The sequence below is a fragment of the Epinephelus lanceolatus genome, chromosome 18 (assembly GCF_041903045.1).
Source record: "Epinephelus lanceolatus isolate andai-2023 chromosome 18, ASM4190304v1, whole genome shotgun sequence".
Lineage (NCBI taxonomy): Eukaryota > Metazoa > Chordata > Actinopteri > Perciformes > Serranidae > Epinephelus > Epinephelus lanceolatus.
Genome location: NC_135751.1, coordinates 37,358,659 through 37,382,592, shown reverse-complemented (window position 1 = coordinate 37,382,592; position 23,934 = coordinate 37,358,659). Strand labels below are relative to the sequence as shown.

At 42.1% G+C, this 23,934-nt stretch overlaps 2 protein-coding genes across 2 annotated transcripts in view; both read right to left on the bottom strand.

Moving 5' to 3' along the window:
- Window positions 1-1,565, bottom strand: part of LOC144458571 (uncharacterized) — a 40,136-nt gene extending 38,571 nt beyond the window's left edge. Inside the window, exon 1 of the mRNA XM_078161059.1 lies at window positions 1,059-1,565. Within this exon, the coding sequence (XP_078017185.1) occupies window positions 1,059-1,205 (147 nt within the window). The 5' untranslated portion in view covers window positions 1,206-1,565. The remainder of the gene's footprint in view (window positions 1-1,058) is intronic.
- A 3,751-nt stretch (window positions 1,566-5,316) lies between these two features.
- On the bottom strand, window positions 5,317-22,149 carry LOC117268713 (extracellular serine/threonine protein kinase FAM20C-like). Its single transcript, XM_078161280.1, has 11 exons — window positions 22,000-22,149; window positions 19,167-19,688; window positions 16,194-16,372; window positions 8,530-8,608; window positions 8,254-8,346; window positions 7,909-8,024; window positions 7,648-7,828; window positions 6,403-6,512; window positions 6,085-6,166; window positions 5,857-5,916; window positions 5,317-5,594 (listed from the first exon to the last, which is right to left on the bottom strand). Exons 2-11 carry the CDS (start codon window positions 19,685-19,687, stop codon window positions 5,336-5,338), a joined length of 1,680 nt encoding a protein of 559 aa, XP_078017406.1. The 5' UTR covers window position 19,688; window positions 22,000-22,149; the 3' UTR covers window positions 5,317-5,335.
- Window positions 22,150-23,934: the final 1,785 nt, after the last annotated feature.

Genomic DNA, 23,934 nt, shown 5'->3' with positions numbered 1-23,934 from the left:
TTACCTGCTCAGATGAAGCCACAGACAGTTCTTCATCCTGAAATACATTTTTTATTTTATTTTAGGCAAAATCTTTAATTTTTTACTGACTTCAGAGGCCCATTACTCTGTCTCTGTATCACCTAGAGTGTTTCTGACACTTTCACAAGAAACTTCAGGGAGTTTTCTTTCTGGCAAGACCTCATGCATGCATGTAGCCAGAGTGGTTCAGAAGCTACAGTCATTTTAATTTGGATATGTCATTTTAGGCGTTTTTGCTACAAAATGGGGGTGGAGTGCAAGAGCATTTTAACCTAAACAAAGAAAAGCGTAAAATGTCCAGTAAGTGTTGCTTTAAGAATGAGGTGAAAAGCTGGACAAAGGTTACATCTTGTAACAGCACAGTTTGCCAGTTTGTGGGTTGTTGTCATGACTTGTAGGATAAATAATGTGCGATGCCGGTGCAAAGTGCAAAACATTTCAGGGGCATTTAAGATACGATTTTGTTGCTGGAAAATATGACCAAGGATTTCAAAAGCTTTTGCTGCTTTACTCTTCTGAACAACAACAAAGTTGCACATTTTTAGAATATTACAAGTAAATATTTGATGAAACCTCTGATGTGAAGTGAACTGTTTTTGTTGTTGTTGTTGTTGTTGTTTTCTACTCTCCATTCTTACTTTAACTATTATTTCAGCTCCCATGTGTTGTTGTTGTTGTGTTCCTTTTATACCTGACATTTGTTTGTCCATTGTATTGTTGAACAATACTGTGACAACCGACCCGGTCTCCCCTACAATGCCTGGTAGTTTACACTGAGCGCGCTCCCGAGGAATGCATGCACATATGGCGGGCAGACACAACTGTAGTCAAAAGTTCAGATGCATGTTTCATCTCCAGTCTGCCTCTGTTACAGAGATATTAAAATCTGTGTTCCTGTTTGCTGCAGCCTGCACGCTGTTCCCGCCATCACGAGACGGGCGCGCCTTCCATTCAAAGCAGCACCCATGGGACGATCTGAGGGTGTGTGAGGAAGAAGACCACAACAACAACAACTGCGTAACACCTCACTAACGTACCTGGTATCTGTCCTCCGGGATCAGGTCGTGATCTCTGAGCTGGCTGAGGAAGATGTGCGGGTTCTCCATGCAGGACAGTTCAGTTTTATGGCGGCGGAAGAACCGAAGGAGTTCTTCCTTCTCCATCCAGAACGTCGGCTCCGTCATGCTCCTGGCTGCAACCACCTCCACCCAAACCTCTGCACACACACCAGAGAGACCACAGAGAGACCACAGAGAGACCACAGCTGCTCCACAGGTCAGGAGGTGTCACATCCACAGTGTGGCACTGAGTAAAGTGATTTATGGAGGCTCCCTCCGCTGCAGTTCCTCCCTCCGCTGCAGTTCCTCCCTCTGCACACTGTCCTGCTCCAAAGTTCAGGGTTTAGACAGTTAAAGTAAAAATGCCGCAGCAGCTCACTGTACTGTGTCACATAGAAAAACAAAGCAGATTAAAACAGGCGGGAGTCTCTCCAAGTCCGATCAGAGCGGATCTATCCACAGCACAACCCTCTGTCTGCAATGTGATCTCATTTCCTCTCTTTGATGACGTTTCGAAAGTGAAAGTTGGAGGAGTTTTTTCTTCCTCCCAACAGTATGTCTCTGCAGACCCGGAGACTGCAGATTCAGACCCGCAGTTCTAGACCCCTTGTTTTTCGTCCCCTACTGGACGGCTGTATAACTGCAACTAAATCAGCGTCTCACCCAAACACCACTGTTTGAAAGAAGTTGGACTTTTAATGCTTTATTACAATTTACAATTTTAAAATTTTATTACACCCGAATAAAAATACCAAGATTTAATTGTTGATTTATGCCTGGGTGCTGTTCTGCATTATTATCGTTTGCTGGTTGTTCTGTATGGTTTGATCCAACTATTTTAGTTCTTTATTTCTTAATATTCATCAGACTGCTCTGACTAGCACGCCAAAAACTTGCACTGCATTGATCAAACCCGCTACAACATATAATAGGAAATGTCTGGTCTTGGGTGTCCAGTGCTCACTTTTGTTGTGGGAATTTGAAACAAAGGCTGCGAAATACTGAAATGGTTTGGAATGTTTTATTGTGTGCAGTGGTTACATCACACATCAGGGAGATCTGCAGAGAAAAAAAAGAAATCAAACATATCACAAAATTGAAAACAGAAACTCTTAAAAAAAAATTAAATACCTATCACAGTCTACACTGAAATACTGAAGATTCTGGAGCATAGCAAATACATTATTATATCGACATATTAACAATAGTGCCCCTTCCTTCCTCATCTGCCTTTCGATCCTCCACAAAACTCCTCCACTTCACGGTGGTTTCCCCTTTCTGGATTGTTATGTGCACCTTAAAAAGAGAGTCCCTAATTATTCAAAGTTAAGATTTTTCAACCATTTTACACACATAAACAAGGCCAATACCTAATAATAGACAAAAATACATTTCTGATCATCTGCGCTGGATGAGCTTAATTTCTATCCACAAAATCTCTAAATATATGCTATAGAGTAATATCAATGTAGTGATATAAACACACGTGATATATAACATTATGAATAATAAAGGAAAAACGTGTGTAGGTGTATTACATGATAAACATGAATACAAAATTAACTTTTAGCATAAAGTACACTAATTGCCAATATGTAAACAGTTTCATGCTTGTATGAAAACGTAAGCCTATAGCCTACACGTTTTTCTCATTTCATCCACTTCATTGCTTTAATCATTTATTCATGTTTAATTTAAAGCACATGCTAAAATTCGTCATCGCGCTTCGGTTTCATGAAACAAAATGTGCAGGTCAAACAGTTCATTGCTAACAAGCTAAACTATTACCTACTACTTTAACCCATATTTGACGTGCCTTTCAGACTATCGTGGTAAAGACAGTCATATCATTTTAAACGTATCACTGTAAAACATGAAGTTCGCTCTCTAATTCAAGTCAACAAAATAGTTTAAACAAATAATATGATTCACATTCGGATCGTCGTCGGCCATATTCAATAGTTGTAATAGTATGTTGGCTTCCAATGAAATAGAGGGCGCTGTCACGAAATACAAGGTGTCCAGAACTGCGGGTCCAGATTTGCAGGTCTGAATCTGCAGTCTCCAGGTCTGCAGACACACCCTCCTCTTTTCTTCAGCTGATAAGTCGCAGTTCCGGTCAGTGGTCACAGGGGGCGTCATCTACCACAGAGTGACTCCTGCAGGGAACATGTTACAACACGTGCAGGTTTGACCCCTGGTGAAAACTAGAGAGTAGCAGGGGACTTTTATATTGATAAAAGTAGAGACACAAATAGGTTGATAAACTTAAACAAGAAAGAAGGAAATGATGCAGCCAGGATGTTGAGGTGGAGGACCCATGGGTGTAGTATGAGACAATGGGCCCCTGGGCACAGATATGCAAAGGGCCCCACCACCTCTACTACACAGGACACAGACTTTGTGGTGGTTTTGCATCTCTTTGTGTTTCTCTGTCTCTCTGTGCTTATTCTGTCTCTGTGTGAGGTACTCTGGTTTCTTTTTTGTGGTTTTGTGTTGCTTTGTAGTAGTTTGGGTCTCCTTCAGGTAATTTAGTATATTTTTTGGTCATTTTGTGTCTGTGGTAATTTGGTTTCTTTTTTTGGTTGTTTTGTGTCTTTTTGTAGTAGTTTCCCTGAGGTAATGTTGTGTCTCTCTGTGGTCTTTTTATGTAGGCTGACCAAACGTCCTCTTTTGCCCGGACATGTCCACTTTTCACGTCCTGTCCGGGGCGTCCGGGGGGTTTTTATAAACTGATGATAATGTCCGGTTTTCCGTGTGTTTGTGTGTGTGTGTTAGAGTGCAGCACGGCAGCATATTTCTGTCCGAACCGAACCGAGCCCGACATTATTTAATGACCAAAGCAGCGGGAGGCGGGAGGTCCGAGGCTTCTAGCGAGAGGAGAGGGAGAAATAAAACGAAATAAGATAAAATAGGAAAAACCTGTCTCCCTCTTTTATTTTATTTTGAGCGTTTAATCAAGGCGGCCAGAACTTTGTGGTTGTTTTGTATCTATTTGATTTCTTTTTCTGTGTTTTTTCATCTCTTTGTTGTCATTTTGTGTCTTTTTGTAGTAGTTCAGGTTTCCCTGAGGTAATTTTGTGTCTCTTTGGTCATTTTGTGTCTCTTTGTGTTACTTTAGTGTATTTCTTTGGTTGATTTTTGGTTGCTTTACTGTAGGATGGATCTCTTTGATATAATTTAGTGTCTTTTTTGTTCATTTTGTGTCTCTCTGTGGTCTTTTTGAGTCTTGGTCAGGGGGGCTCTGACACCTTGGGCCCTGACACCTTGGGCCCCTGGGCCTCTGCCCGGTAGGCCCATTCAGTAATGGCCAACATTGTTTTTTTTCCACCCCCTTAAATAACCTCATTGCTCTTTCAGCAGGGGACACTTTGCCCTCAATATTTAGAACATGTCAGTTTGTCCCCGCTCCCCCAATAAAAACATAAAAGTAGCAGAGAACTATTTTAAAAACAAAATTACATTATCACATACATTCTGTACATTTGCATTTACAAAATTAACACCACAGATTATGCAGAAAATGCACAAATTGGTGCAAAAAACCCATCAGAAACCAGAAAATCCTGTGTTCAAAATCTTCTGGTGGAAGACCATCAAAACCCCCCTGTTTTATGTGTGTTCCCCCTTCTGTTTAAAGAAACCCTCGCTGTCTTTAATGTGGGCTCTTGTTAAACACGCTGGATTAGGTTGCAGCTGCCAGCTGCTTGTACTGAGCAGTTTTTATCACTGTGCACCTGCAACGTAGAACAACATGCAGAATCTACAGCTTACCTCATTTTTATTCTTTCTGCAATTTAAACTTTTTATTTGATCCTATCTCACTCCCATCTGTTCTTGTTTCAACTGATAGATTTGCTTGAATTTTACTGTGTTAAGTATTCTTATGGTTTGTTTGTTTTTTGTTTGTTTTTTAATCTTTTTTCACCCTTTATCCCCATTTTCACACATTTCATAATTGTCTTAATACTTATGATCCTTTGTTTTGTATTAGTATTAAAGCTGAATACATATAATTGACATAAACAAATTGCCAGCTGATTCTGTGCTCACTTCCATCCCGTGTATTTATCCTGTATCAGTAGCTCAGGTGCCAAACAGTATCTGAGCGGTCTTGAGATGGTTAAAGGGACCAGAGAGAAAATTATGTTGATAATTTTGGACATCTGGCTACCATTTTAACAGCTTTGACCTTCACTCCCTCACTGACTATGACAAAATGATTTCCAGACAGATATATAAGACAGATATATAATTTATTGCTTTCCCCCTCCTTCAGGCTGATTGTATCCTTCCAAGTCATCGTAAATGACATCTCTGTGGTGATCCTGACAGCTCTGCACCACCTGTAGGATGTAGGCAAGGCGTCGGTCCAGAGCAGAGAGGTGTGGCTCAGAGAGGATGGGGGCCACGCCTGCCAGAGGATCCTGGACCAGTGACTCCCGCATGACATCACTCAGACGGAAGCCAGGGAGGGACAAGAGGTGCAAGCGGAGGAAGGTGGAACGACGGATTCTGAAAATGTGGGTGGAGAGACAAGACAAAGTGAGACCTAAACAAGCCAGAATTTAGCAAGAACGTTTAGGTTTCTTTCACCTCTCAGGATCCCTTTATAATATATGTGTCAAAATTTAATGAATTCAATGTCTTCTCTAGTACACCTTGTAACTGTATTGACTTTTGAATCACATGGGCTTCTTTCTTACAGTTTATTTCACCCATCCTTCATTTCTAAGAGTGTTGGCCACTCAGTGAACAGACATGTTTTTTGTTTTACCTGCAGCACTGTTGCAAAGGAGTGAGAATAGATGGCTCATCCTGAGAGTGACGCCCAAACCTGGAAAACATTATCACCAACATTTCAGTCATGAAAAAGTACTTCTTATTTACTTATTTATCTCTGAGATAAAAGCTGTTCCAACACACTCTTTGTTGCTTTCACTATAATAACATTATAAACTGCCTGAGCTGAAATGAGTCAGCAGCAGATGTTCATGCTACTCACGCCCGTCCATTATCCAGATGCAGCACGAAAGTCTCATTGCCGAATTTCTCAAACGTCTCATAGTGATGTCTGTCCATGTTCCCTTTGAATAAAAAACAAAGTTAATTTAGACTGAATTTAGAATGATGATGAAAATTCATTATAACATCCTGAGTGATTAACATGAAAGATGATACTGTCATTTACTCATTTATTTACACTTCCCTCCCCGCTTCAAGCAGAACATAGAGGTCAGTGACCCCCATTACACTGTCTGCAAGGGCTCTTATGTTGCCAACTGACTGACTACCAGGTTGGGTTTAAAATGTAGAGACTGACCCATGAGGAAGTCCAGTATAGCCATGTCTATGAGATCCACCAGTCTGGTGCCGTAGTTGTAAGGAGGCGTCTGTTTCACTGTGTCACAGTAGGCCGGGTCCTTCTCCCACCTGGGAACAGTGGTGGACGTGAGTTAAAACAGGAGCCATAATAATGACAATCATTTATAACAACTATTTTCAGTTTGAATATATGGATTCATAAAGGGATGGACACGGTCAGCAACAATACTCAGGTAGGCTGTGGTGTTTAAACCATGCTCAGTTGGTACTAAGAAAATCTCCCCCACACCATTACACCACCAGCAGCAGCCTGAAGCGTTGATACAAGGCAGGATGGATCCATGCTTCCATCTGAATGTGGTTTTTCCAATCTTCTATTGTTCAGTTTTGGTGAGAAAACCCGTGTGAATTGTAGCCTCAGTTTCCTGTTGTTAGCTGACAGGAGTGGCACCTGGTGTGGTCTTCTGCTGCTGTAGCCCATCTGCTTCAAGGTTGGACAAGGTGTTGTTGCTTCAGAGATGGTCTTCTGCACACCTTGGTTGGAACCAGTGCTTATTTGACTTCCTGTTGCCTTTCTATCATCTTGAACCAGTCTGGCCATTCTCCTCTGACCTCTGGCATCAACAAGGCATTTTGGCTCACTGGATATTTTCTCTTTTTGGGACCATCCTCTGTAAACCCTAGAGATGGTTGTGCTGAAAATCCCAGTAAATAGACCAGCCCGTCTGGCACCAACAACCATGCCACGTTCAAAGTCACTTAAACCACCTTTCTTCATCATTCTGATGCTCCGTTTGAACTTCAGCAGCTCGTCTTCACCATGTCTACATGACTAAATGCATTGAGCTGCTGCCACGTGATTGGCTGATTAGCTATTTGTGTCAACAAGCAGTTGAACAGGTGTACCTAATAAAGTGCCCGGTGAGTGTATACTGATTGACATTAACACTTCTGTGATAACCAACTATTGAATGTTGTGTTGCAGTTTTTCATTTACACCACCGGAGGGCAGTATAGACTCATGCTTCCACACACACTCATCTCCACAGCAACAAGGTAAAAACATTACAGTTCATAACATTTAAAACAGACATATGTTTCCAGTATTCTGCACACCACCAAATGTTTAAATGTAGGTGGATAAAATAAAGACTCTTATTACTGCAGGGCTGTTTTCTGATCAAATTGATATAAACATTAGTGACTGCATGACTTTTAAAGGGAGAAATAACAGTGTACCCACTGTGCTTTCTTGGTGCGGCTGTAGGAGCGTCTCCAAGGTGATCTCCAGGACCTGCGGGGTGCTAGGGTGAGGTCAGGTAACATGGCAGCCAGGGAAACCTCCAGCGCATGTGGCTGACCGCACAGTGGGTGCTCTGACGAACAGTAGTACTCACACTGGCCATAGAAACACACGTTGCCCGCTGGAGTCAGAGAGACGGAAGCTCAAGTTTAGAGGTCGGGCAGTTGGTAGGCATGCATACATACTGACCTACATGCATACCGGGGGAAGTGAAGAAGGTCCTAGACAGCCTGCGGTCAGTGGTGATCTCTCTGATCTCTGAGGTGACGTTGATGAGTCGACCGACCACTGGAGGGATCCTGTTAAACCCCAGCAATCTGAAAACAAAAAGACACAAAAAATAGCAAGAATAAAGAGCAGTGTAAAAGAGTGAAACACTATTATTCTTTTCAATACACACTTTACTCGTATTCCTACGCTACAAGCTGTACAGTAGCTTCATGAATAAGTAATTCCAGTGTTGGACCAGTGCCCTGGTGGTTACAGAATGGTCTGTCCACCCAGCAGGACACCTCCTGCTTACTGACAGTGTACAAAGCTCTGGACCTGTCAAGGTGAAACGCAGCGATCTCTGCATTGTGCCTCTCAAAGTCTGAGAAGTAGAAGAGGTTTACATCTGTCTCGGCGTCTCTGGATTGCCTGTGCAACAGAAGCACACATAATGCATGAGGATATGCTGATGTTAAGTGGAAGAGGAGAATTTTGCTCTGCTGCGCTGTGTTGTTTCATGAAAAATATGACCTTGAGTTTTCATTTAGCAAACACCATAGCTGTCAGTCATTTATGTATCAGTCAGTCAGCATGAGGACTGTGGTGCCTTACTTCATGGGTTTCAGCAGAGCTTGTCCGTAGTTCGGGAACGACATGAGCAGTTTGAGCTGGGTACCTCCTGTCTTCTGAACTGAAAGATATGGAGTGCACATGAATACTGCAGCCATCACACACTTGAGTATTAGATTAAAAAACTACAATTACCACCTAGCAGTTGTATGTCTCCACCAACAAGTCAAGCTACAGTTAAAATCAATGTCTGCCCAGACTCATATGTTGCCATGACAGTAGACAATGCTTCAAATATGGATGTTGCTCACAGTTTCAAGATGGGCGTCCAAGATTATTGTCACTAATTCAGTATCCGACCAAATGTCTCCCCTTCTGTTCCTCAGTTATGGTGATGAATACTGACTAGAACAGTGTTTTTGCAGGGCATTATGATGTTACAGTGAAGTTGACCACTGACATTTTGGATATAAAATGTCATCACTTCAATGTGTCAAATCTTGTCATAATTAGCCTATGAATTCTTGAGATATGGCCAAAGGCACGTTTTGTGAAGTCACAGTGACCTTTGACCACCAATATCTAATCAGTTCAACCTTGAGTCCAAGTGAACGTTTGTGCCAAATTTTAAGAACTTCTCTTTAAAGTTCTCACGTTCACAAGAATGGGATGGACATAAGGTCACAGTGACCTCAACCTTTGACCACCAAAATCTAATTAGTTTATCCCTGAGTCCAACTAAGCGTTTGTGCCTTAATTTGACGAATTTCCCTCAAAGTGTTCTGGAGATAACATGCTCATGAGAATGGTATGGACAGACATAATGCCTCTAGCCTCGACTGTCACCGGTGTGGAGGCATGAAAAGATACATGTAAGGGTTACATGAGCACTGCACTGTATATGTTCAATGCAGTGCTATACACCTGTTTCACCACATGGTGGCCTATTACACAGTTAAACCCCCAAACACCAACTGCTACTACACCCTCCATTTGGTACATTACTGCAATAAGACCTGGAGAAAATATTTATACAATTGGTTGAATCAGTATTTAATCAGTATTATGCTCCCATAATGCATATTTCTTCTATTTTTGTCTGCTAAGAATTTAGCTTAATACAACCTCTCCAAACTATAAAATGCTGCAGCAAGACTTCTCACAAAACCATCACAAGAGTCTAAATCAGACTTCTTTTAGCATCCCTACACTGGTTACCTGTTTGTTTTGGAGGTGATTTTTAAAATGTACTAATTTAGCCCCCCGTGAGCCTGAATGTAGCCTGAGAACCTCCTGCAGAGGTCGTTCAATAATTGCAAGGTCAAGGCATTTATAATGCACTTTAAGAGTTCCTTTCTCTTGAATCGATTGTTCTTCTTTATACTTTACTTGTGTTTATTGTGTTTTAGTAATTCGTTCCTCACTTGTCATTACTACTGTATCATTTCTACTTTTATTTATTGTACATCTGGTAATTTATTTTGTTTGTATGTCTTTGTTTTAGCTTTGTTTTTGAAAATTGCTATATAAATGAAGTTATTATTATAATGCATTATTTCGGAAGACATAATAGGCAAGGTGTAAAAAACATTTTTACAACAAACAGGGTGTTATCTCCCACATATGAGATATCTCTTAGGAAATAATCAAACATTCTGTATATTATTCATGTAAAAACCTATGAATTGTTATCCTGAAGGTCGTATTTTATCCTGGCAACACACAATCAAGGACTTCAGAGTATCATTAGCTATTTTACAATGAATTTCAACTCAGCTCTGTAAACTGGATGCTTAGGCACTTTTTGAGTGTTTCATCCAAAAAAAAAAGCATGAGTCAAAGTCAGTTTTGTTCAGTTTAATGAGCTTTTTCTGAGATTTGAAGTTTAAAAATGGTCAAACGGTGTGCATGGGGTACATGCAACTCTGACACAAGGTATCCTGAGAGGCTGGGCGACCAGGTGTATTTTTTACACTTTAAACCACATCTCAACCGAGAAAAGTGTCTCCTTTGGATAAAGTTGTGTGGTAACGTTAGACCACAACATCAACTCAACGTGAATAAGATTAACAATGATGTCTACATCTGTTCTAAGGTAAGTCAACATCGTGTTTGAGGCAAAATAACGTAGACTCACAGTGTTCCGGACACTTGGCACAGTAAAAGTCCCATAAGATATCAATGCGCAGATAGATACGCTTGATTGGTGTGTCTATCTCTGGGGGCAGGTCTTACACGCATACCAAAGTTTGATTGACACATTTTGGGCCAATCATTTGGGAGAAATGTTGAAAAAACAGTCAGTAGTCACGCTGTCCGGATGACGGTGACTGCTCACAGTAATCCGGACAGCTGGCAATTTCCACTCACGGTATTCCAGACAGGTCTGGAAAGTGGTGTTAATAACACAGTAATGTTAATATAAGTTAAATTTAATGTTATGGCTTGAAAAGTTAATAACGTTAAGTTACAAATATGTGCAAATAACTTTAAAACAGCCATTTTAAGAGTGAGATGATGTGTGTGTCTTGCTCGGTCTTGCTGCAGTGATGCGCCGTTGGCGCTCATATTCATGTCAGACAAAGGGCCTCTGTAAATGTGTGTATCCCTTCAAAAGGTCAAAATATTGGTAAAACTAAGTCCTAAATATTCTATGACACCTTAAAGATGTTTATTTCATTTTGCTGATGGGTTATCATGTTTTAAAATGGGTACTTTGCGGACATAAGGCCCCCCCCCCCACGTAGCGTCCTGTCCGAAGACTCTCCCCTCCAGCCATTTCTGAGCGTCATACGTGCGCGTTGGAAACTCGCGTTGATTTCTCCCAAACGACAGCCCCCAGAAAGTGGAGATTGGTCAGAGTCGAAAGAGGCGGAACCAAAGATGACACAGACATATATATTACTCATGACCTGGAAGTATTTATTCATTTATTTGCGGGTAAAGGTCAAGTGTCCGGAATACCGTGATGTCCGGAATACAGTGAGTCTACGTTATTGTCACTTTGCTGGAAAGAAATATAAAGTTATCTTTAACATCTCTAGCTAACGTTAGCTAAAGTTAGCCTAAGGTTAGCTCCTAGCTGCGTTGTTCATCATGTCACCTTGTTTGCTGGGAGTTCATTAGCCTATTTTGTTCTAGTTTTGTACTTTGGTGATCGTACATCATTGTTAGCTGTTGTCCAAAGGGCTCTAGTTAAGCTAACGTTAACTTCTGGAGCTTAGCTTCATTAACTTATCTGTAATGGCAGAGATAACAAAGGTTGGCAAACGTTCTGCTGAATGATTCAGTGTAAATACTGTAGCACCAAACTAACGGAGAGACACTCTTGGTAAAGATGGTAAAAAGGCCGTTATCCTTTTCTCATATTCTGAGCCAAAAACCTTAACTTAAGTGGCACTTTAACTTGTTGTCTTTGATGGTGACGGCAACCAGATGCGGTTCACAAGCGTACACTGTGACCTGTAAATTTTGGCTTGTAATTTAAGCTTTTCATCGACCTTCTCAACAATAAAATGATGAATATATCCCTCCAATGCGTAGTTTAGGCCCTTTTGGTTACTTCTCAATGACATCTGATCGTTATGTCCCCAAAAATCATCAGTTGCCTCCTGCAAAATGCCGTGTACTGTGACACCTGCCATAGTGCTGGTCACTGAATGTTGATAGTTTGTCCGAGTGAGTGGAGGGGGGCGTGGCTTAGCCATAGGTCAACTGGACAGTGTAAATCAATTCAGTCCACGCATGTGTGTTTTTTTAAGTGAACAAAAGTGCTATATAAATAAAGTCACTATTATAATGCATTATTACAGGAACCCTGAGATTACGAAAAAAACAACAAAAAAACAAAACAAACTAAAAAAAAATCCTATGAACTGGATGTTATTTCCTACAGTATGTAGGAGATAACATCCCGTACACAGAATATTGTCTCCTAGAACGTAATCTTAGGTTTTGGACAACTTTGCCCAGAATATTTTTTCTTATTTCCTTCAGGGCTTCCATACATTATTCATGCAAAAATGTATGAATGTATGTTATTTTAAAGGTCTCTTTGGTTTTGCCCCAGCCAAACATAATCCGGGACTTCAGTGTATCACTAGCTAGTTTTCAACAAATTTCAACCCATTTTTAGGAACACTGAGATCTGTGAGTTGGACACTTCACCCTCACTTCACATAACTGGACAAGTTTATTATTACCATATTGATTCTGCTTTTATTTAGTCATTTCTTTTGTCTTATGACAATTAAAGTTATTGTAATAATGCATTTTTGCAGAGGCCCAAAAGGCAGGGTGAAAAAAACATTTTTCCATCATATGTAGAATATTATTTCCTATGTAGAACAACTGTAAATTTTTCATGAAAGACTTAAGAATTATTTTCTTGAAGGTCTCTTTGGTGAATGTTTGGTTGTAGTTTTACCGTGAACACACACAAACAATGAACTCAGTGTATTATTAGCTATTAATCAAATTATTTAAACCCATTATCAGCAACACTGAGATCATTAAATTAAACACGGAGGTACCTTTGGAGTCTTTCATCCAATAAAACCATGAGCCACCTCACCCTCACTTCACACAACCAGGGAGTGTGAATGAATTAAATTAAAGCACGCGCTCTTTCAAGTGACAAGTTCAGCGTTAAGGTCCCAGACGTTCAGATGAGACTGAGTTTGCTGCCATGCTTGTAGGAGCACGTCCTGTAAATAATTCAAAAGCTACAAATCCTGAGAAACAGATCAAGTCCTCTCATATTTATTTAAATCACCTGTTTATGACTCCGATTAAAGGAAAATTAATCTGAACTCAAATGTTTAATGGTATAAATACTTTGTTGAGTGTTAAACATGGGAAAGAAAGGGGATAAAAGTCAAAACAAATCAGCCTGTAGCTGAGATTAGTGCTTAATCTGCACCGTATAACACAAATCTCAATGCATTATTCATTGTGCGGCGTGCTAAAGACGGGGACAGGGTGTCTGAGATGAGTAAACACAACATGAGCATGTGTTGGTGCAAGTGAGATTGTGTGCCTGTGTGTGTTCATGTGTGGTACTCGGATCAATGTCTTTGTGTGTGTGGGTGAGAGGGTGTTGAGATAATGTAAGTCTGTGGGAGAATTATTTTAATGACCCTACAACAAAAAAAATCAAGTGCTGATTTAAGATGATCTGGTTTTTATGACACATCAGTCGCCTTTTTCTTAATTAACGATGACTGTGTATTATGTGTTGGGGGGGCCTTGGTGTTTTTAAGTTGTCTAAAAATCATGGTTTAGTCCAGTAAAATATACCGCATCAACCACACAAACTGCAGCCTCGTAAAATCCGTTGCATCTGGACACGGCCTCTATAAAAATTATATATTACAAGGGTCATAAATTTTGTTTTTTCTGTAAGGTTTTTGTAATATATCTTATGAGTGTTGTGTTATCGTGTCCACATCCAGTAAATGTAATACAGATATTCACATTGCACACACACAAAGAATGTATAGTTCAATACATGCGGCTCTATGTTTGCTTCTCCACCTTGTTTAAACTTTCATTTCATTACCGAAAGGATTTGTGGGTCGTCAGACACTGTGCTGAATCCTCCTGGGTCTTTTAGTCTGCGTAAATGTGCCTCAAAAGTGTTTTCATACACAGCCCAAGTTATGTGCACCCTAAGGATCTGTCATCTTTGTGTGGATGGTGTGCATGTGTTTCTAAAAATGTAATCTTCCCTGTTCTAAATATGAACTTTGGCACAGTTTACTGTATTCACTGAGTGAAAACTTTACTCTGTGTTGCCTCTGGCTCGTTCACAGTCTAGCTTGTTTGTATTTAAAGAGATTAGAGTTAAAATGAAAAAGCAGCCTGGTTGAGACTGTGTAATGGTGTCAGGAAGAATCTGAATGATCATACTGAAATCAAACCCCAGCACTGAGAAGACAACTTGGGGTAAAGATTAGGTCAGTTTCTAAATTTAGTTTTGGTGTATTGAGCAATGTTGAGCTCTGAAGTGAAATGCTGGATTTTATCTGTGTGGCCTTGAACCCAATTGGACAACAAAATGCATAAAACTGTGATAAGCATGGGGATGGTGGCACTGAAAATGACCAAAAAGCAAAAGTTTGTTTACTTAAATTGTCCATCCATCCATCCATCCATCCATTTTCATATGCAGGAGCCAACACATTCTCACTCCAACCTCATCACATATTGACGTTGGATCATGGACTTTCCACGTCCTCATGCAACGTGACAGGTACCCTGGGTGCATTGGTTGTTGACGTTCTAGGACGCCGTGTCAAGTTCTGCTTGTTACATGCATTGTCTTCTTCCTCGAGGAAATAAAACCTCAACAGCCAATCAGAGTGATCTCTCTCAGCGACTAGCTCCGCTAGTCAACATTCAACATGCTTAATTGGCCGATAAGCCGCCGACACCAAAGTGCAGACGGTGTGGGACACACCGCAAAAACTAGGCTGACACACGCTCACCGACGGCCCAACCTTGGTTGATGGCCGACCGTCAGCTTGGTGTGCCAGGGCCTTTACAGGACATGAACACTGCTCTCTCAGGTGAAAGTCGGTATTTGTTGAACCCTTCCACCACCCCTCCTGCCCTTAAATTTTGTCTTTGTCCCGCCACGTTTCCCCCTGAAGCCGGGGCCATTATACTATAACCGCAACTGGCTGCGTATCATGCCATCAATAAAGGATACATTTTTGTGCCAGTTTCTGATGCTGCAAGTCACTGCCCAAGCACCAGATTTCGGTGACTTCGGAATGACACCGGGCTCCAGGGACAGCCGGCCAAGCAAAGCACCCCAGACGTCCCTCTCCCCATCAACACTTTCCAGCTCCTCCTGGGGGACCCCAAGGTGTTCCCAAGCCAGATAAGATAAGTAATCCCTCCAGCGTGTTCTGGGTCTGCCCCGGGGCCCCCACCAGTGGGATGTGCCTGGAACACCTCTGACAGGAGGCGCCCAGGAGGATCCTGATCCGATGCCCGAACAACCTCAACTGACCCCTTTCGAAAGCTCCCTCTGGATGTCCGAGCTCCTCCCCCTGTTGCTAAGGCTGAGCCCTGCCACCCCACGGAGGAATTGGATCTTAGCTGCTTGTATCCACAGTCTCATTTGTTCGGTCACTACTCAGAGCTCATGACCATAGGTGAGGGTTGGGACATAGATGGACCAGTAAATCGAAAGCTTCACCTTCTGGCTCAGCTCCCTCTTCACCACGATGGTCCAGCGCAGCGCTCGCATCACTGCAGACGCTGCACCAAATTTTTGCATAGATTAAAATTTAGTGAACAAAACTCCACTCATAACTAAAAACTGGATTGCCAGGCTGCCTTGTTTCAGAAAAACTTTTCATCACTGCATCCTAAAGATAGTGCTGAATGCAGGTCGAGGACTTTTATATATCAATGACTGAATTAAGTGCTTTTACCTGAATGGGTTGTGCAAGTTTTGGCAGAACATGGCTCATATTTAAAGAGTCATGTCTTTGCCAGCTAGAAGCAATTGTGAGGAAGTAATTTTAGGAACAGAAAGATTAAAGGGAAAGTAGTTAAATCACTGGTAATCCTTCACCTCCTACACTGTTCACCCTCCTCTAATGCCTCTCCTTCATCTCTGTGGCTTTCCCTGGCACTGTATGTTCTTCTCTCTGTCCTCCAACTGATTAGCCCCGCCCAACTTATTTGCTCACCAGCACCGAGGATACGTTGCGTTGCCAAATAGTGAGTAAGCTGAGCCAGGTTGGGATCCTTCCTGTTGTACAGCTCCCAGCGAGTGATGCCCAGGTGGAACCGTAGCCAGGGAGGGTGGGTCTCCACATTGCTCGTCCAAGTGACCTTGTCATAGACCTCCTCCTCACTGGCACTCTGCCTTTAGGGGAGGAAGAGGAGGTGATAAATAGGCTGAACTGGCTAATGAATGAGACAGTGAAGCTGAAGTTTGTTTCAGGTCGACTCTCAGATATAAAACGAGCTGTAGGGGGAAAATGTTTAATGACGTAAAGTTCCATATAAAGAAACCAAAGCAAGACATTCTGTTCCAGGACCCTCCATTAATTTTGCAAAACAAAAAGCAGCCTAAAGGCTACGAGATGACAAATATAAATATAACCAAGAGTTATTTTTCAAGAACATTTTTCATGAAACTGTGGGACACCAGTAATTGTACCACACAGTCCATTCTGAAGTCAAACTTGTTTCCACTGATGTGACTGGTGTCTGTAGATCTGTAGATATACAGATGATGCCTCTAGTGTCCAACGCAAGGAAGTGCATTCCTTTACAGATAGATAGAAACCTAAAAGAAATTACCTGTAGCCATGGGGAAGAGACTAATTTTGTCCGTTTACCATCCAGTAGTTTGGATTGTGCGCTTGGGACATTACAGGGTCAAAAACAGGATCTGCCAGGTACGTGGCATGTTTTGTGAAATATTTAATTTAAAAGACATATGAACAGCTGAACGAGTCACTATGACAATCTGACTGTATGTAATGGAAAACCATATTTTAGCAGAATAACGTTATTCTCATTCACAATGGGTGCGGTTACATGATGGCTTCTCATTCAGAATGAAATAAATCTGAATGAAATCATTCGGAATTAAAGTATTTCCAGGTAGTTTACATGAGAAATATTCATTCCAAATGAGGGTTTACACGGGAGATCAGTTTAATCGCCTTTATTCGGGTCTGTGCAAGGTTTGGGGCAGGGAAGGTTTCTGATTGGATAGGGGGCGGGGCGGATGTTACGTGTTTACGTTTACTGGAAGAAAACACTGTAGTCCTCGCTCCGGATAACAAGATGCTTGACGACGCCGTTCTTAGTGCCTTTTTCAGGCTTGTTTTGCTTATATTCTTGAAGCAGCAGTACGACAACAACCTTGTTCTGCTAATGCTTTGTCTGTTGAGAGGAGAAGAGAGGTAGAAGGTCGAAGAAGGGAGACAGAAGACCGTGATGTGGCGAATGGAAACCGGTGAGTGCTATACACGCTGTATACGTCATTGCGCCAGAAGGGCAAGGAAACGAGCATGTGCAGAAAGACCGGAATTAACTTAATGAGGAATGAGTGTATACAAGTGCGAGAAATTCTTTCATTCGGAATTAGAAACGGAATATTCCAGCCCCTTACATCGGATTGAATTTTCCATCGCATTGGCCATTTTTATTCTGAATTAGGTGTTTACAAGATCACTTTTAATAGGAATGAACTTTCATTCCGAATGAAAAGGGAATTAAAGTGTCCATGTAAATGCACTCAATGTGTTAAAACTAGATAAAAAAGATCTTTTTAATCAGACAAACTCACTTGACAATCAACACAGGCAACTGAGATTAAGGAAATAGCCTGTTAGCCAATTAACAACCTGTTAGCTGAATTAGCACAATGTCATATGGTCTCTCTGAAAACCTCCACAAAACTCGGGGCAAATTCTTGACCGAAATATTATGGAAGGGAGGAGTTTCGCAGTCACATCGGCTATCACGGAGATTCTTATAGGAATGAATGGACTTCCGGTTGCCTCGCCTCTGTACACATAAGCAAGTGTAAACAAGGGGATACTTGAATAAGTAAACACTGACCAACGGGACCAGACTGGCCGACCCGTTAGCCTTGGACCAAGATGTTCATTGCATGAACGTCTTGAAAACGAACCCCGTTTTTCGTGTGGGCGTTCCCAGTCTAGACCGATTCACGTCTCCATAAACTTTCAAATCAAACATGTAATGTACTCACCTCATAGGCACAACCAATGTGCAATACACCTCCCAACCGCTATAGTGGCGCTGTGGCGCAGTAGAAAGCCGGTGCACTCATTCATTGCAGGACGAAGAAGGGGTGAAGAAAATTTCAAGACATCCCGAGATAAAATGCATGTTTATTGAACAATAACGGATATACAAACACACGGCAACCCCCCGTACACCTTCCTAACATCTGTGCCTATGAGGTGAGTACATTACATGTTTGATTTGAAAGTTTATGGAGACGTGAATCGGTCTAGACCAGGAACCCCCACACGAAAAACGGGGTTCGTTTTCAAGACGTTCATGCAATGAACGTCTTGGTCCAAGGCTAGCCGACCCGTATGCTCTCACTTTGTGGATGGATGATGTCACAGGAAGCCAATCTTACAAAGGAGGACGACACTTGGACAGTTTCCTCAAGTTTGTTTTGCTATCGAAGCTAACGTTAGCTAAAGTTAGCGTTACAGAGACATTCAATATTTCTCTTAATCCCTCCCCAGTTTCTGATGAGGTGGATGTGATAACCTTTAATACACATAATGCCATTCATCCCTACAACAGGAAATACTGTTTCACTAACACACGTTTTGTATGTTTTTGTTGATGGGATAAAATTTAAGTTTTGAGCCATGATTGCGTCTATTCTGGCTCCCAAGCAGACATACTTAAGACTCCTATGTAGCCTACAGCCCTGTGGGGAGAGGCAGGTTTTGCCTGGTGTAAACCAAAATATTGGACAGATTATGTTTGGACTTGCTGGTGTATTGAAATTTCAGGGGGGACACCAAAGTTGAATCTTTGTGCCAAATTTCATGGTAGTCCAAAAGGTTATGTTGACTGAAAACCAAGACCTCATGGTGGAACTAGAGGATAGTCAGAGGGCACTGTGAATGTCTGGGGGCAACAGTTTCACTTACCACTGGCTGTCACTATTTATGGTGTCTTCCTTCTCCTCTTCCTCACCTCCTGTATCCTTTGCATGTTCAGTTTTCTTTACCCTCAGCAGCCAGTCATCGTCTTGCAGCTCTGGACGTGGCAGATTGTACAGCGGGTGCTTGAACAGCGCCTCCAGCTTAGAATAACCCTTAACCTTGACTTTTCCAGCTCCAATCAGTTTCTTTTTCCTCTCAGTAGCTTCACTGAATGAGTCTCTCTCTTTATTGGTGATGGCATTCAGTTTGTGATGCTCTCCATTCTGGGGGATCGTTGGCAGTTTATGTGAGGAGGAGACATCTGAAGAAGAGGAGGAGTGGGAGATGGACTGACGGTGCTGAGTATTTGTTCTTGGAATGGAGGAAGAAGAGGAGGTGGGAAGGACACAGGGTGTCTGGAGGACAGAGAGACAGAAAAATGCCAGAAGGAGGTTGAGAGCGAGGGACAGACATGCCAGGCCCAGACAGATGGAACGAGTTGATCGACCCAGGTTCTGCCTTATCATGCTGGAGGAAAGAAAGGCAACAACAGAGAGACATTTAAAATCCAAACAGACCATGGAGTCCTGCCAAAACTTCTGATCATTATGTTCCACAAATATTCACATGAAGGAGTGGACAAAATTGGAAAAAAACAACAGATGAATAAGAAGTTTTACTTAGAACTAACTGAGTTGCTCACAGAGGCAGCAGTATCAAGATGAATGCCAAATGCATTCCATGATACAACTAACAATGGACTGGCCACATTAAATAAGAGTCTAAGAGGACTACATGTGGCAGCTTGTGAGGCTGAACTTAGGCACAATGCTTGTATCAGCATGCTAATGAGAATGCTAACATGTTTAGCAGATATAGTGTTTACTGTAGTTGTCGGTGAAGATTCTCAGTCATCCAGGTCATGGTAATTGTAAGTGCTATATCGTAGGCAACTGGACTTGCTTGCATTTCTTGAAGACGTTTCGCCTCTCATCCAAGAAGCTTCTTCAGTTCTGAATGACTGGTACGAAGTTGCAGGCTATAAACCCTGTTTGCGTGGGAACCCTTGCAAACTCGAAGGGGTCATGTGAGCTCTTAGTTTCAGAGTCGTTAAGGTCACAGTGTGAGTCGTTGACCCACCTGGCCACCATGTGAGTCGTTAGGTGGGACCAGGGGTGTATCGGTGCGAAGTCGTCTGGGGAGGGATCCCAAGACTGCATTGTAGGTGGGGGATAAGTAGTGTCGTAATATTTAGCATGTACTCAGCACTAACACAAAAGACAGCTGAGGCTGATGGGTATGTCCTTAGTCTTCAGGTGTTTGGATGCAAACCAAGTATTTGAAAGGAGTTCCGCCCCCATGTGGGGGCCAGGTGAGGCCATCGCCGCCCTGAAACGATTGGAGGCTAACATTGCTGCCATTAAGAGGCTGTGGCACAATTGTTTTTTAGTTTGGGGGGAAGGTACTAGTATCATGTGAAACTAGACAACCTAAGGTATCCATTGGTTTAATCAAGTTGGCATAACTTGTCAGCAAGGGGGGTAAATATTTTTTTTTTTTAATTTTATATACTTTATTAATCCCCGAGGGGAAATTCAATTTTTCACTCTGTTGTCAATTACACACAGGTCCGAACACACACATGCACAAACTGGACCTATACATGCACTAAGTGGAGAGATGTCAGAGTGGGCTGCCCATGACAGGCGCTCTGAGCAGTTGGGGGGTTCGGTGCCTTGCTCAGGGGCACCTCGGCAGTGCCCAGGAGGTGAACTGGCACCTCTCCAGCTACCAGTCCACGCTCCATATTTTTGGTCCGGACGGGGACTTGAACAGGCGACCCTCCGGTTCCCAACGCAAGTCCCTATGGACTGAGCTACTGCCGCCCCCAAATTAATGCTCTGAATTCACGCGATATTTTGGCGAGGGAAAAACTGGCATAGCCATTTTCAAAGGGAACACACATTCATAGCCTGCATGACACGGTCTTAACAAAACTGCACATTATGAACCAACTGTCAAAAGTTGAAAGCAGAAGAAATGCATCAGTATGGGCCATGGTACTGTAGATTGCTTATGGAATGGAAAAATCTGATTCTCAGTGTGATCCAAATGTTGCATCAAACCATCACCAGCTGTTGTGAGCATTTAAACATTTTTAGTATGGGAGTCACGTTAGTAGGGTCATTTATTTACTAAATGTCGGTATGGTTGTCTGACAGTTAAACACGCTAGCCCTGGATACAAAACCCAGTGGAGGGGGGGTTATGGCTTCCATATTGCCGCAATAACATCCCATTTTTAAAGAAATTCAACAGCAGTTAAACACCTGTTTTGGCCTCCTCAGTTTAAACATAATCGAGACTTTATGGACATTTAGGAACACAAGTGTTAAGTACATTTCTGCATCCTCTATTCTTTAGCAAACTGGAGGCTTTTTCTACAAAAATTATACAATATACAACTACAATGAATTCCCAACTGCAGCTGTTCTGAGGGCAAACAGTCGCCCTTCACTTTATCATCTTTACTTTATTATTATTCTCTGCCAAACTCTTCCTGCTCTGTACCTAAGGCAAACACACACACACACACAAATAAGCAAACATTTAAACACTGCACTGATTAATTTCATTGTCAGACAGACAGGTGGATGGACAGAGAGACGGGCACTCCTATATACATTCACACTCCACCGGTTTAACAGAAATCTGTCAGATAACCCTTTACATCAAATCCTCAAATAAAGAAAAGCTCACTAAGAAAATCAATACATTATTGAACAACTCGCTGCTCCCACATTCCCTGTGTGGACCAGCAGGCTGGAGGAATTACTTACATCTCTTCCCCTTCAAGACCTTTTTTCTTCTCCCTCTCTCTATTCCGCTTCTCTTCCTGTGTTAATGAGGCAGATATTCAGAGTTTGGTGACATTTCTACCCTTTTTTTTTTGTCCTGTTCTTTCCCCGGGAGGATGGTTTGTTTGTTATCATGCGGTCACTGCAGTCCAAACAGAAGGACGAGGACTGACATGTTATGGTGACCTGTGTCTGCGTGACCCACAGTAAAGAGAAAGGGAATCACAGTAAATTGCCAAGTGAGCTTTTAGTCTGCCAGGATCAATGCAGGATGGGTGATAATACACAGCAGTCTTGTACAGAGGGCTGACTCAATATCTATGACTCGTAATAATAATCCTCAAACAGGTTGGGTCAATGGAGCAGCACTGAAAAATAACTAACTAATAGATGGACATTTTGGGAAATATTCTATTTTGTTTTACTGAGAATTAGATGAGATTTGATACCACTCTGAAAACTATAGGGTAAATATTAAGTTTGGGCACATCCCACTGGTAGGAGGCCCCGGGGAAGACCTAGAACACACTGGAGGGATATATCATCTGGCCCGGGAACACCTTGGGGTCCCCCAGGAGCAGCTGGGAATAGGGACATCTGGGGTGCTTTGCTTGACCTGCTGCTCCCGCGACCCGACCCTGGATAAGCAGATGAAAATGGATGGATGGATGGATGGATAGATATACCAGATACAGACTAGCATGCAAATTAGTGCGCTTAAAGGACCCGACACTCCAAGCAGATGGTCAGCTGTTGGTCAATGTTGGGCCATTGGCGAGTGTTTGTGGCCCTCATCGCTGCGGTTGGTTCCGCACCCATTGGCTTGTTTTTTTGGCCAGTTCAGCATGTTGAATCAGCGCTGGCATGGGCAGAGCATGTTGGTAAATGAAATCACTCTGATTGGCAGTTCAGCTCAGTGCACAAGAAGAGAAAAGGAAGTGAGGAAAGTAAACAATCAGCTAAAGCCAAGAAGGTGTCAGCCCAAAATTAACTTGTCACATAAGGTCAGATTATTTTTCTCTAACCATTGAGCTCTTTAACAGAAATGTTTCCAGATGGTTTGTGGTACTGTTCACTGGTGCACGGTAAATATACTCTGTTCTTTCAACACTGGACTGTGTTATTAATGTGCTAACTGGCTAATTAGCATCAAAACGGTCTTTCGGTTTCTCTTTTTGAATGCCAATTATAGATGACTTCCATCTGCTAGTGTGGAGAGTTATTTCCTCTCACACAGGCATAGAACATACAGGCTAGATGGCCGTCGGCTGTAGTCTATGCAATGTCTTCATGTGCAACTTTTTTGGCTGAGACAAGGCAATGTCAGGTGATGCAGCAGGGGGCCATCATAGTTCTCTAAAGTTGGTTTGGTGTGTCTGGGCTTTTAGGGGTGTTGGTAGTCACATTTTGAATCTTCTAAGACTAAGTCTCCTAAGACTACCATCAATACTAATATCAGCATCTAAACATTGGTATGACAGATCCTACGTCTTGTTCTGGAGAGCAATTCTAGCATCAGTAGGATAGATATCAGAAAAGGATCAGTTTCTCTCCTCTACGTTGTACTCATTTTTATTTCATCAAACAGGTTAAACTGTATCTGTGTAAACAACATCTTGTTGTGGTAAACACATCTTACTGTGCAAACTCTTTGTCTCTCTGCTGTTGTTGTGGTGAGTATACTCTGACAACATACACGTCAAGCACGCACTGCGGCGCCCACCCAGATGAGTTTAAGTTGACACATAATTGCAGTGATGACTGAACAAAAAAGGAGCATCGACTGGAGCCTTTTCACAGCTATGAATTGAAACATTGTCAACAGTGATGTGTGTAGGCTGATCAGCACTGTGGCAACACCACAAATTTGTTTTGAAGACATTACAAAAAACATGAAAAAGAAAACTTGGATCTGAA

Coding starts and splice junctions, on each gene's coding strand:
- LOC117268713 (XM_078161280.1), bottom strand. CDS start 19,687: ATGATAAGGCAGAACCTGGGTCGATCAACTCGTTCCATCTGTCTGGGC. Junction 8,347..8,529: donor GCTCTGCTGAAACCCATGAA/GTAAGGCACCAC, acceptor TCTGTTGCACAG/GCAATCCAGAGACGCCGAGA. Junction 5,917..6,084: donor CATCTGGATAATGGACGGGC/GTGAGTAGCATG, acceptor AATGTTTTCCAG/GTTTGGGCGTCACTCTCAGG.